The sequence below is a fragment of the Microchirus variegatus genome (genome assembly GCF_963457635.1).
Source record: "Microchirus variegatus genome assembly, chromosome: 5".
In the NCBI taxonomy this organism is placed as follows: Eukaryota; Metazoa; Chordata; class Actinopteri; order Pleuronectiformes; family Soleidae; genus Microchirus; species Microchirus variegatus.
The window spans coordinates 13,682,892-13,695,856 of record NC_139806.1 but is presented as its reverse complement, the minus strand read 5'-3'; the positions used below and the strand labels follow the sequence as shown (position 1 = coordinate 13,695,856).

The following is a 12,965-nucleotide window of genomic DNA, read 5'->3' as shown; positions in this document are numbered from 1 at the left end:
CCAACAGGCTGCTGCTCTTCAACGGTCCTGGAGGGACACTGCATGCAGGGGATGCTCAGGTAAGAACAACATGTATTACACACCACATAGTAAATACACACAGCACTTAAGTAGATACATTTTTAATGTTTTCTCGTTCCAATTTGCTTCTGAAACAATTTTTTCTAATGTCTAATGTGTATTAATATCATTGAAGTAAGAATGCCTATATCTGTTGAATGGCAACAGCTCCTAAACAAGACAATGAGCTGACGTGGTGGCACACAGTCTTAAAGTAAACCTCGCTGTCTACACTTCATCTAACGTACACTTTTTGAAATAAGTCACTGCTTATTTCTGGTGCTTTCAATGCGGTTGAAAGCATCCCCACTGTTCTCACACCTGTAAAGTCATCGCCACCATGGAAGACCAAACTGCTGTGTGTGCTAAAGAAGGGCGTACAGACAATCGCACGCCAGGGATTCAAACGCCAACTCCAGCTGGGAGAGGTGCCTGGGTATCCCATGGAGCACCTTCCTGTTGTCATCTCAGAGGTGAGCTTCATGTGTGACTATGAGTGAATGGGTGATTGTCAGACTCAGAGAGACGGGGAAAAAATTGTCTGAAAGGTCTTGATTCTTGTCTTAAGTCAAGCAGTAAACTTTCCAATAAAGATCTATAGTATTTTTAAATTGTATTAAACAATACAAGTAGAACAATGATTTTGTAGCATTTGCTGATTCTTACAAATTCTGAATCAGTAGCAACTTGACTTCTTTAGAGTTCTGTATAATATGACTGATTCACTTATGCTCAAAAAGTAGCAGCTTTTGATGAAAATGTCTAGAGACATAATTATGTTACAACCCAAAGAGGAAATTATTAGATTTCTCTTGTCAGTGAACAGCATTAGAAAAAAGATTTTGGTAGTGACCCAAACACAGATCCAAAAAACAACTGTAAACTGTGTGGGAGTTTTGCTTTTATTTCCTCCGAGTGCTCTCTCTAGTTACAATCAGACCACTTTTTTAGGTACATGGGGCACCTGATAAAGTTCTTCCTGTATAATTCTGTTAATTTATTGTCAAGATTTTTGTAGTATTTCATTTTTTAATTAATGTATGCATTACTGCCTCTGACATTTCCTCATCTGCAAATGGGAGGCGGTCACATTTCTTTCTGTATGAATGAGTGATTGATTGACTGAGACATTTTCTCCTGGTGCTCACTGATTATTTTATCTCTCTCTTTCTTTGACAAAAACTGTATTGTCTCTTTCAATTAAAATAAGAAAAACAAAAATAAACATAACGTAACAAGGGAAATCACTTATCACATAGGCTATTAAAAATGTTTTGAATAAGGGGGAATAGAGTCATGGTTTGGTTTTGGGTTACAGTTGCTTATAATAACAAGTAAAGGGGAATAATAAAAGAAAACAACTGACTAAATATATATACACATAAGGCTGTACACATATCCCTTCAAAATATGACACTTATTTCTTTGGCATTTAACAAGACAGTGATTCTAATGAAAAAGGGAAGATAGTAAGTATAATAACAATGAAATTAAATAAATAAATAAAACAGTAGACTACAATGCTACAGTTATATTTCCACTACTTGGAGCATTCTCTGTAAACCTGGAGATGTGTGTGTCGAAATCCAAGTAGATCAGCAGTTAGACTGTCTCAGGGTGTACCTAATAAAGTGAATCGTGAGTGTATGGAGCATACCCTCTGCTTTTACAGGTGCTTGTGTGCGTGCTGACCAGTGGTCTGAACCACGAGGACTGGCCACGGGTGGTGTTCGACGACATCCACCGGCATCTGGAGAAGCTTAGGAGCGGGGTGGTGACTCTGAAAGGCCGCGCTGAGGGAAGAACCCTGCTGCCTCTGCCTCTGCGTGTGCAGAGAGCCCGTCCTCACCTCCTCGCCCTCGGGTCAGTGCTGGTCATGGTGAATTCAGAGTACGCATGTCGAATTGGTTACTTCGTCAGGGTTTCCACGATGAAAGATAAGCATATCCTAACTTATTTCTCATTTTAAAAAAGCTATTCTCTTACCACGTCTCCACCAAGTGTCTCCGCTCCACTTCCGCTCCGGTGAACTTGTTACCGGAAGTAACATCTAATTAAATAAACATTATTATTTTTTTATTTTGTTTTTAATTATTACCTATCTTTCTTGAATGACAAAAATCGCTATCCTGTACAATTACAGATGTTGTTCAAAAAAATATATATTTATAATCGAATTTCAGGAGCTACCTAAAATAAGCAACACTTGTCAAAAGTAGTCAGTAGTCAAGAGTAGCATAGCTTTCAGATGCAGCCCCGGAGAACAACACCCTGGCCTGACAACAACACCCTGGCGTGACGGAAGTACTCTATTCTATTATAGTATTTTATTCAACAAAAAAAACAAAAAACATTTTTCACACTGAAACAGAGAATTCCGCCAGAAAACTCGAAGAATAAGAAACAAAGAGAAAACTAGAGACTAGCTAGCTAACTAGCAAAACCTCAACCAGTTCATTAGCATACAGTGTAATTATTTCTCACTTCATTGGAACACATCCATGAAATGTATACAGTTTTAAAATAACCACATTTTTAGAAGAAAGCAAGACAAACAGCCTCTACTGGTTCAACTCACATCAATTCCATTCCAAATGCCAATGATCACAGAATTTGCCCTGAGACATTTACACAGTACTGTGTAGGGAAATTATAATTAAATTCATAGTCAATAAAGAAATAAATATTGTGGGGTTTTTTATCAGCACATGGATGAGGGCAAATTGTCAACAAACAATTACAAACTTGTTACATTTAACCTCAATACTGGTTGTGTCAAAGTAACAAATTGTTTAATGGTTGTGATACAGTCAGATTGATACAGTAATAATCATATATCAGATATAGGAGTAAACAAGATTCTGGTTTGTTAACTGCACTCTGATTTGCCACAGCCTGTATACTGCCATTATTAACCACACTGATTTTCCCTCCCGCTGTCTCTTTCCCGCAGCCCCGCTGGTTGGCCACTGGAGCCTGGTCTCTTATACTCTATAGAAACTCTGATAGTTCAGTGGTCAGGGCAGATATGGAATGTCCTGAAAAAAGACTCTGGGACAGTGCTGCTTGGTGGAGACCACCCAGGCCCTAATGTCGAGCTCCAATTCTGGGCCACGCAAAGAGAAAACCTTCTGGGCATCCACTCACAAGTATGAGATCGTTTCTGCGCTTGTTGTGTATTCAATTCTGAATGTAAAGACTTTGTAAACGATGATTATTCCGATATACAATTCAACATACAGCAGACTCTGAATGTGTATGACATACCATCCACTCACTAATGGAATATTTATCATCTATCCACATCAACCCCGGTGAAAAACCTGATAGTATGTTGTCCATCTTTTCAGATCCAGAGCCCCAAAGTGCAACAAATCATGGAGCTCCTGAGAAAAGTCAAGAGCAGTTATTACTCCTCCTTTCAGGATGTCTGTCTCCAAGTCAATGAGGGTAGATAAGCATCTATTAATTATTTACCAGCGCTATATTTGTTATGTTTTTGGTACTCAAAACTATCAAATACACCTTTAGGATCCTTTTTTTAATTTGTCTCAAAATATACAATTATTTGTGTTTTGGTTATCATATCTATACTTTAGCTTGCCTGTTTAAAAATAACCTTTCTATCAAGGACATATTTTACATTGCTATGAAAAAATTGTACATGTGATGATCACAGCTTTGCTGGAGGCTGAGGACATAGATCTGTATCTGCGGCCTCTGAGGAGACTGATCAGCAGCTTTGAAGAGAGAAGTTCCCCTCAAGTGGACGTTCTGCTGCCTCCTCTCTTCCACACACTCTGTCTTATCTGGAGCCATTCCAAATATTACTGCACTCCAAAACGCATGGTGGTGCTCCTGCAGGAGTTCTGTAACCTGATCATTGAAAAGGTATGGAGGTAAACCTCTATGTTAAATTAAAATCTCTTTCTGTAATTTCTGATTCTGGTGCTCAGCATTTGCGGAATGTAGACAAAAGAAGCTAAATGTAAATGTTCGTTTTCAGGTCATTGCCTACCTTATCCCAGAGGAACTGTTTAAGATGGAGCTTGAGGAGGGGGTGCAAAGAGTCCAGATAAGCATCTCAGTTCTGCGCACCTTCAAGCAGTTGTTTCACACTTACCGCCAGCGGATCCCTGAGTACTACAAACATGGGCAGACCATAACGCTGTGGGACTTTCCAGCTACACTTGTGTTCCAGCATTCTGACCACATCATGAAAAGGCTGCTCATGATTGAGGTGCATGGGTTGTCGGGTTCTCTCTGATTGTTTTTTTACCCTGACCTGTCAGTGACTTTGTCATTTCTCATATACAGGAACTTTTTGCAACAGCACTGGACTTCCTGAAGCTGGAGAAGATTGAACTCGGAGGATCCAGAGGGAAAGTTCTCAGTGAAATGATCTTAAGCATGAGTGAGGAGTTTCATGACCGCTGGCGTGGCCTCAGAGAGAGCAAATATGACCCTTTGGACTACAATAACGATGTGAGGCCTGCCGAGATCTTTGATATCACACTGCTATTTAATTAATAAGCCACAGTGGGCTATAATTCACAGCTATTTATGAGTGGAATTGACAGGCACAACCAAATAATAAAAAATAATAATTAGATGTTATTTTTCTGCCCAGCAGTAGAGTAATTGAAAAATAGCAAGGCAAATTAGTTGCTAAGCAACACACAAGAGCCAGTGACAGCAGTCATTATTTGTCAGCGCATCAATATTTAATTTACTACATATTTTACAGCTATTTTATAACATCTTCCAGTGTGACTCGGCTAATCTGACCTGGAACTCAATCAGAAATTGATCTGATCTGATAAAGTGTGTGATATTCCAGTATGTGCTGATTTTAACGAGCTCAGGAGAATTTAAAATTCTGCTCTCAACATATTATCCAATAAAGATTGGAAAATAACAAAAACTTTGTTGTGCATAAGGGGATTGTAACTATCTATCTGTGCACTGCCCTCCAGGATTTTGTGCGTCACTACACTTGCTTCATGGAGCAGAACAGAGATTTCGACCAAAGGCTTGGGACTGTCCTTAATCTGGCTTTCCAGCACTCCAAAAATCTGAAGTCAATTTTTAAGGTAGGTTTTGTCACACCTGAACTCTTGAAACAATTATGTTGTGTACACTTGCATCACAGTGGCTGGATATAATATTTATCTTAGCTGAGAAGCATTCTGTTCATATTTCACTCAGGGAATTGTATAACAGTTGAATTTAAAAATGTACCAGATAAATATAAATGTAAAACTGTGTTGTTTGACCCCATCTGCTTTAGCTGTTAAAGATCTTTGGCACCCTTCTCGAGAGACCAAGAATCCACCAGCTGTTTTCTCCCAACTACAATGTGTTGTTGTCCATGTTCAACCAAGAAATAGACCATTGTCAGTTTATACTCAATCAACACAAAGATGCGGTAAGAGACGTGGAACAGAAAATAGACATTTTTAGATTTTTAGAGTATTTACTTAAATTAAAGAATAGGATTCGGTCATTAACCAAATGTATTTGTTTTTTTTAGCTACAGCCAGACTGTGAATTCTTAGGGAAGAACATGCCGCCAGTGTCTGGAAACCTCAAGTGGTCACAGGAGCTTCGGAACCGCATCCTCACTAGCAGGAGTAACCTCTGCCAGTTGCCCCACATGTATGAGCTGACCTCAGCACGTAACGTATTATTTTTATAAAAAAAACAAGCTTTATACAGTTTATCTTTCCCTCCTACCTTCTCTGTGTCAGGCCTCTGGGGTGTGCCGAGGCAGACGATGTCTTCCAGAAGTGTGAGCGTGTTCTGGAGGTTCTGGACCAGCACGACGAGGACATGTTCTCGAAGTGGACAGAGGGCTTGGAGGAAATCTGTCAAACCCACCTACACGAGCCCCTGCTGTCACTTGACACTGACACAGGCCTGTACCAAATCAACTTTAGTCCAGCTGTAAGCACCAATACATGTGTTGAATATATTTAAACGGAAGCTAACAGAAGAGAGAGGCAGATGGTTATAATAACAGTAACATCAACTGGTATTTTAATTAATATCAATATTAGTATTAATGAAGGTGGCTTGGACACAAGGCTGTGGGTGGTTCACAATTACAGGTCCATCCAAGGGAAATAGAATAACAATGGTGCAGATTTTGGTCTCGTCTGAAGAATCTGGCAACCCAGTGACCACTGTGGACGTCTGGAAGAAGACAGAGCACAAAGAAAATGCATCCAATAGAATTTAGAGGATTGCAGAATATTAAATAATCGTCTAAGATGGAGGAGTCTGGAACTGCAAGGCCTCTGTCTGAGAGAGAGAGAGAGATCTATGAAACAAAGCACAGACAGCAGGGGTTAGAGAAGAGCAGTCACCAAAAAATAAACAGGTACTTTATAGTCAGAGTGGGTTTTAAGTCTTGATTTAAAGGCCTTGAGAGAGTCGGCTTGTCTGATGTCAGCAGGGAGGTTACACAGGAAGGACAAAATGATGATAAAGACATAATGGAACAAAACATTCTTAAATCAAACTTGCAAAGTTGAGTTTACTCGATGAATAGGTAACGACGGTATTTTTCTTTCAATAAACATTCAGATAATTAAGATGTTCTTTGAGCAGTGATAAATATGTTGAACCAGTAATGTGAAGATCAGACACTTCAATCCAAGGATAAACTATTTATCTGATGTACTGTGAGTCTCTCTTCTACTCTATAAATGTGCACTCAGTTCCAAACAATATTTTACCTTCGTGTATCTTCCACCTTTTCATATGACTAAATGAATAATGAAACACAGCTATTTTAATGGTAAATGGTGTGCATTTCGAAGCATTTACACTGCAGCTTTGACATCACACACTCACACATTCATGAATGCAGTGCATCTATAGCAGTTTTTTTTCTATTGCACATCAGTGGTATCCATTCGCATTCTGCCAGCTTAGCTGAAGCAGAGGCAGGGATCGAACCCCCTAAACCTCTGGTTGGAAGATGACCTTCTCTACCACTGATGCATGGCTGCTTTAAACCTGTGTGTTTGTGTGGTCAGTAACTACGTTTTCTCCTCTCTCTTAACAGTTGACATCAGTGCTGCGAGAAGTCAAGTATCTGGGTATGTTGAACAGCCAAAACATTCCCAAAGCAGCTCTACATCTCTACTCCAAACGAGAAAGACTCTACATGGTGCGAAAGCTAAGCTCCAAGTGTTGCAGTGGGAATTATGTTATGTAGATCTGAGCTGGACTGTGGGTGAATTATTCAACACTGAAGGGTTTGTCCAAAAAGAAAAAGGATCTAATTAACTCTTCTGTATCGTGTAGTTCACACAGACATTAATGTTGGTGACCCAATGGTACAACCATCTCCAAAATACAATCCTGGCTGTAGAGGTGGGCTTGGTGAAAAAGGAGATGGATGAGACCAAACGGCAGCTAGAGCCTGCTCTCAGGGAGCTCACCTGGACTCAGGATGACCTTTGGGACTACATTCAGACAACTAGAGACATGGTCAAGGTACTGAATATCTTATATTGTCTTATCTTATATCACCCAGTACAGATTATATCTTGCATCTTAACAATGAAGCATTAAACCATGTTTTTTTTCTCTTGTGGCCAGTTAATTTACACCAATTATATTAACCTCTACTAAACAAGCTGTCGTCAAACCACTGTAATGTTGTTTATCACTGTTGTCTTTTCCCCATCATTAGAGCATCTCCAGTTGTGTTCAGAACAGCAAAGCTAATGTGGAGGCGATCCAGACTCTTATGGGTAAATTCATGCACCAGGCTTTCATCACCAGAAATACCCCTGGTTCAGCTCTCCTCATTTTCTCTGAAATTGAAGAGAGTGTTTCGAAACAGCACGCGCTTATCACCAGTGCAGGTGAACGGATACAAGAACTTTTGCAGGTGCAGTTCTTTTTCTTGCCTCCTCTCAGTTGATTCCAGAGTCAAACATTTGCTCACATTTTGTTAACATGTTAACATCTTTATTCTAACACATCCTTCTTCCACCATGCTTCAGGAGAACCAGTCTCTGCTCAGTGTGACAGACCTGAGCAGTGCTGAGTGGCAGGCTTACACAGACTACGTGGATCAGATAATCCTGACAGGTTTCTCCTCTGCAGTACGCTGCTCCCTGCAGTACCTCATGGACAACACGGATGCGTCCCAGCGTATAACACCGCTGTTTGAAGTCCAGCTGGTGCTCAACAGCAACGTGATGACCTTTGAGCCCTCACTGGACTTCAACCACAGAGGGAACTTCTATGATATTGTGGACAAGATGGTGATGAACATCACAAATGTGGCGTCCTTAATTCCCAGAGTGGCAAACCATAAACAGCTGGATAATTATCAGGTGCCGTACAGACTGAATACACATACATAAATGTAGTTGTCACATGTCTGTGAAGGTTTTCAGTCATCCATTTTTCTTGAATGAGAGGTCAAACATCAAGCAAATCCAATTATATCTGCACTTATTAACGATAGTTGTCAAAGATTTTCTTTAACGCTGCTACATCACACTGTCTTGTTTGCTCATCTTGTAGTGTGACATAAACCAAATGGAGGATTTGTCAGAAATGTGCCATGCAGTCCGCTCTCGGGCACGTGCGGCCATTGCTAAGGTAAGTGTCAGTGATTTATCAATGCTGCAGACCAACTTATTATTACACTCAAAGCTTGGCTTCAAAATTAAAATATTTTGATTTTCAGGTCAGAGAATACCAGGGATCATTTGCCAGCTATCGCTACCTTTGGACTGACGACAGGTCACTGTTGCTCTTTATCATTTTTTTCTTTACATGGAATGAAATTCAGAATTTGGAGAGAAAAGCAAAGTCCTTTTTTTAATGTTTCACAGGTCTGAATTCATGAGGCAATTTCTGCTTTATGGCCATGTGTTAAGTATAGAAGAAGCTGAGTTGTATGCTGACTATGAACTAAAAAAGAACCCACCCACACTGGATAAGTTTAAAGAGCAGGTGGGCTTCCCTTGCTTTCCCAATATTAAAGACATGTAGGGATCTGGTGGATGTAACCACAGTTTCTGGGCCTTTGTTTTTTTTTTGTGTCATTTCATCTTCATTCCAGATCAACCTCTTTGAGTCTCTCTATGTACGAGTGAGCAAGATGGAGGACAAGAGAGTGTTTTGTGGGTGGCTGCAGCTCGACATCAGACCCTTCAAACACACACTCATGAACGTCATCAAGAGATGGAGCTGGATGTTTAAGGAGCACCTGCTCAACCATGTGAACCAGAGGTGAGACACAAAAGCAGTTATATATGAAATATATATATATTTAAAATCAGCAAAAACCCACCATTAATGCTTTCTTTGTCATTTTTACCACCATTTAAAACATGTATTGCTGTGCCTCCGTCTCCATTCTGAAATCTAACATCATCCCTCCTTGTCTTTATCCTGCAGCGTGAGGGAATTATCCTCTTTTGTCCAAAACACGACCCTTGGTCTGTCTAATAAGGTATCAGATTGCAACTATGCAGGTCTTGTGGACGTCATGGGACATCTCATGGCCATGCGAGACAGACAGATCAGCAACGAGCAGCACTTCAAACCTCTCAAGTCCACAGCCGAACTCCTCAAGACCTACGGACAGCAGCTACCTGAAAGCGTCTACACACAGCTGGAAGTGTGTGCCTTTCCTGTGATAATCACATTTGCATGAACACTCGGAGAATATGACACTTAACTATGTATATATGTATATTACATTACTCTCAGGAGCTGCCGGAGAAGTGGAAGAGTCTAAAGAAAATTGCCTTTACAGTCAAACATGAAGTGGCACCTCTACAGGCCAATGAAGTCTCAGTTATACGCAGGAAATGTGTCAGGTTTGAGGTGAGGCTGTGTGTGTGTGAGTCGGGTAGAGTGACAGAGACCTCCTCACTTTCTGTCCTGCATTATACATATGACTGACGCCACACACCCCCCACTGTGTTGAGTCATAGATGCATCAGGCCTTTAGTTTCTATTAATCCAGAATGTCCCTCTTCATTTCAGGTGAAACAGCACGAGTTCAGAGAACAGTTTCGTAGTGAACATATCTTTAGGATCAAAGTGGAGGAGCCATATAAACAAATTGATAAGGTGAGATATATATCATTTGTTGAAATAATAGGTACATTGAAAAACAACTTTTAAAGTCATGTATTTAATGAAACTGTTGCAGAAATGGCAATAAAAATGTCAAATATTTCCCATTTTGTGCCAATTTGCTCCTAGTGATTTACATCTATCATCTATACATCTATACAGTTTCTGAAACAATGGTATACCGTGTATTATTATAAAAATGTCCCTTGTCTCCAGTCAAATCGAGCAGTAGCATTGATGGAGATGGAAATGAAGAAGCTGCAAGACACGGCTGATCTGTTCGAGGTCAGCTTCCCAGACTACAGGCAGCTGCGCCAGTGTCGCTCTGACATCATACTGGTCAAAGCAGTGTGGGACATGGTCATCTTCGTCAAGGTGTGCAAAACTCATCACAATAAAAATACTATGTCAGCTCAGCTTTCAACAGTGTGTCTTCACTCTGCATCCACCAAAACCCTCAATTAACCTTTCTGTATTGTTTTGTTTTGTTTTGACACTATCACAGATACATTTTTTTTCCTCCATGTCAGACTAGTATAGAGGACTGGACTAAGACTCCATGGAAAGAGATCAATGTTGAGCAGATGGACATGGAATTGAGGCGATTTGCAAAAGTATGACAAGCTTACAGGGACAGACAATATCGGGTGTAAAATGTATTTGTATTCTAAACATATTTTATAATTAGTGTCTGATGATTCATTGGTCTCACATTAAAGGAGATGAAGATGCTGGATAAGGAGGTGCGCGTGTGGAACGTCTACGTGGGCCTGGAGTCGACTGTGAAGAACCTGTTGACTTCTCTGAGAGCTGTCAACGAGCTGCAGAACTCTGCTGTCAGAAAAAGACACTGGCAGCAGCTGATGAACACCACTGGGGTATGACACTCTCTGCGCTGCTTCACAACGTCTCATGCCACTCGATTCAATAACATTTCATCGTCAATCATATTCCGCCCTGTGTGCTTGTCACTCTATTGATCTTCGTGTACTGTACCTTCATTAAGCGATCCTACGGGCTCCTATATCCAGGCCTATAATGACCAGCACAGCTGAGTGAACCCAATTATCCTGATCTGAAATGTGATCCCTCTCTTGGTTGCCGTGTATTGTTTGTCAGGTCAGGTTTGTAATGGGGGAGAACACCACCCTGGGGGACCTTTTGGAATTACAGCTTCACCGTGTGGAGGATGAGGTCAAAAACATAGTGGATAAGGCTGTGAAAGAAATGGCCATAGAGAAGGTAGGAAAAGATGAAATAGTGGTTGTATATTGTGCAAGAATAAGGATCTAAGATTGTTATATATACAGTATATATGAATTATAATATCTATAAAGCACAGAAACAGTTTCTATGTCTGCTTAGGTTTTGGCAGAGATAACCAAGACATGGAGTGTTATGTCATTGTCGTATGAGACTCATTCCAGCACAGGGATGCCTCTGCTGAAAGCAGATGAGAATCTGATCGAGACACTGGAAGACAACCAAGTGAGTGTTTGTTACTGTTCTGTTTCTCATTCATTCAGTAGGCATATTCTGATCCAAAGATAACAGTTACAGGAAGGAACTGTACTGTACTGTACTTCAATAACATATATACATATAGGAATGTGTCATCATTCAGTATAATCTGAATAAAACCAGCAACGATATTCATTTAAACACTTTGGAGCAAGATTGTTTAAAGCATATATCCAAAAGAAATCCAAATATTTCCCTCTTTTTACTGTAATGCGCTATATTTATTTTATTATTTTTTTGGTTTATACAACAAGATACAAACAGATTCTTCTTCTTCTTCAGGTGCAGCTGCAAAATATCCTGATGAGTAAGTACGTGGAGTATTTCCAGGCTGAGGTGAGTGGGTGGCAGAGGAAGCTGATGGTGGCTGACCTGGTTATCTCCTCCTGGATGTCGGTCCAGAGGACCTGGGCCCACCTGAACGCCATCTTTACCAACAGCCATGACATCCGCTGCCAGCTCGCCAGCGACGCAGAACGCTTCCAGGAAATACACACTGACCTCCAGGTGAGGGTTACGCATCACACAGGAGATCAAGGGCCTCTTCAAAACTGTGATTCAAGAATTCCACTGTACCTCAGGCTTTCCTTCCTTCATACAGAGCTCGATGACTGAGGTGGTGCAGAATAGTAACGTGGTTGACGTGACCAATAAGTCTGGCTTCCTGGAGAACCTGGAGACTTTGCAGCAAAGGTTGTCTGTGTGTGAGAAGGCCTTGGCCGAGTACCTGGAGACCAAAAGGCTCACTTTCCCCAGATTTTACTTTGTCTCTGCCTCCGACCTCCTGGAGATAGTTTCCAGAGGAACACAGCCCAAACAGGTAACTGGTCACAATGTAATGCTATTTGCCAAGAGAAAACCTGCACAGAGACGGTTAATGTCAGTCATCTGTCTTTTTTCTTCTTCTTCTTCTTTTTAGGTGACCAGACATTTGCTGAAGCTCTTTGACAACATAGCAGATCTTCGCTTCAAGGACTCAGGCAGAGATGACGGGGAAGAGGACGAGGAGGCTGTTGCTATAGGGATGTACAGCCGAGAGGGAGAATATGTGCCATTCTCTGAGCCATGCGTCTGTAAAGGACAGGTCATTAGAATTCTCAGTTCCATCCCATTCCCATTACAATAGATTAGTGTTGCTAGAGTATTTAACTACAATAAATAGAGTTTCTAAATGTATGTGCATACATTTGACATTTGGAATCATTTCCGAACTTCTCATAGCATGGTTTTATAAATTTATTTTTTGTTTTTATTTCATATTCATG

General features: G+C 40.6%; 1 protein-coding gene across 1 annotated transcript in view; it reads left to right on the top strand.

The window, feature by feature from the left end:
• Positions 1 to 503: 503 nt before the first annotated feature.
• dnah9l (dynein, axonemal, heavy polypeptide 9 like) overlaps positions 504 to 12,965 on the top strand; it is a gene marked incomplete at both ends in the record, with an annotated part of 37,943 nt that continues 25,481 nt past the window's right edge. The window contains 30 exons of the mRNA XM_083889533.1: positions 504 to 533; positions 1,733 to 1,923; positions 3,014 to 3,209; positions 3,411 to 3,510; positions 3,740 to 3,951; positions 4,067 to 4,300; positions 4,378 to 4,545; positions 5,037 to 5,153; positions 5,351 to 5,488; positions 5,594 to 5,718; positions 5,811 to 6,006; positions 7,133 to 7,237; positions 7,375 to 7,566; positions 7,766 to 7,966; positions 8,082 to 8,417; positions 8,611 to 8,688; positions 8,777 to 8,832; positions 8,925 to 9,045; positions 9,155 to 9,324; positions 9,493 to 9,715; positions 9,808 to 9,924; positions 10,087 to 10,173; positions 10,396 to 10,554; positions 10,710 to 10,793; positions 10,899 to 11,057; positions 11,299 to 11,421; positions 11,545 to 11,667; positions 11,983 to 12,207; positions 12,302 to 12,520; positions 12,620 to 12,784. Of these exons, the coding sequence (XP_083745659.1) occupies positions 504 to 533; positions 1,733 to 1,923; positions 3,014 to 3,209; positions 3,411 to 3,510; positions 3,740 to 3,951; positions 4,067 to 4,300; positions 4,378 to 4,545; positions 5,037 to 5,153; positions 5,351 to 5,488; positions 5,594 to 5,718; positions 5,811 to 6,006; positions 7,133 to 7,237; positions 7,375 to 7,566; positions 7,766 to 7,966; positions 8,082 to 8,417; positions 8,611 to 8,688; positions 8,777 to 8,832; positions 8,925 to 9,045; positions 9,155 to 9,324; positions 9,493 to 9,715; positions 9,808 to 9,924; positions 10,087 to 10,173; positions 10,396 to 10,554; positions 10,710 to 10,793; positions 10,899 to 11,057; positions 11,299 to 11,421; positions 11,545 to 11,667; positions 11,983 to 12,207; positions 12,302 to 12,520; positions 12,620 to 12,784 (4,650 nt within the window). The remainder of the gene's footprint in view (positions 534 to 1,732; positions 1,924 to 3,013; positions 3,210 to 3,410; positions 3,511 to 3,739; positions 3,952 to 4,066; positions 4,301 to 4,377; positions 4,546 to 5,036; positions 5,154 to 5,350; positions 5,489 to 5,593; positions 5,719 to 5,810; positions 6,007 to 7,132; positions 7,238 to 7,374; positions 7,567 to 7,765; positions 7,967 to 8,081; positions 8,418 to 8,610; positions 8,689 to 8,776; positions 8,833 to 8,924; positions 9,046 to 9,154; positions 9,325 to 9,492; positions 9,716 to 9,807; positions 9,925 to 10,086; positions 10,174 to 10,395; positions 10,555 to 10,709; positions 10,794 to 10,898; positions 11,058 to 11,298; positions 11,422 to 11,544; positions 11,668 to 11,982; positions 12,208 to 12,301; positions 12,521 to 12,619; positions 12,785 to 12,965) is intronic.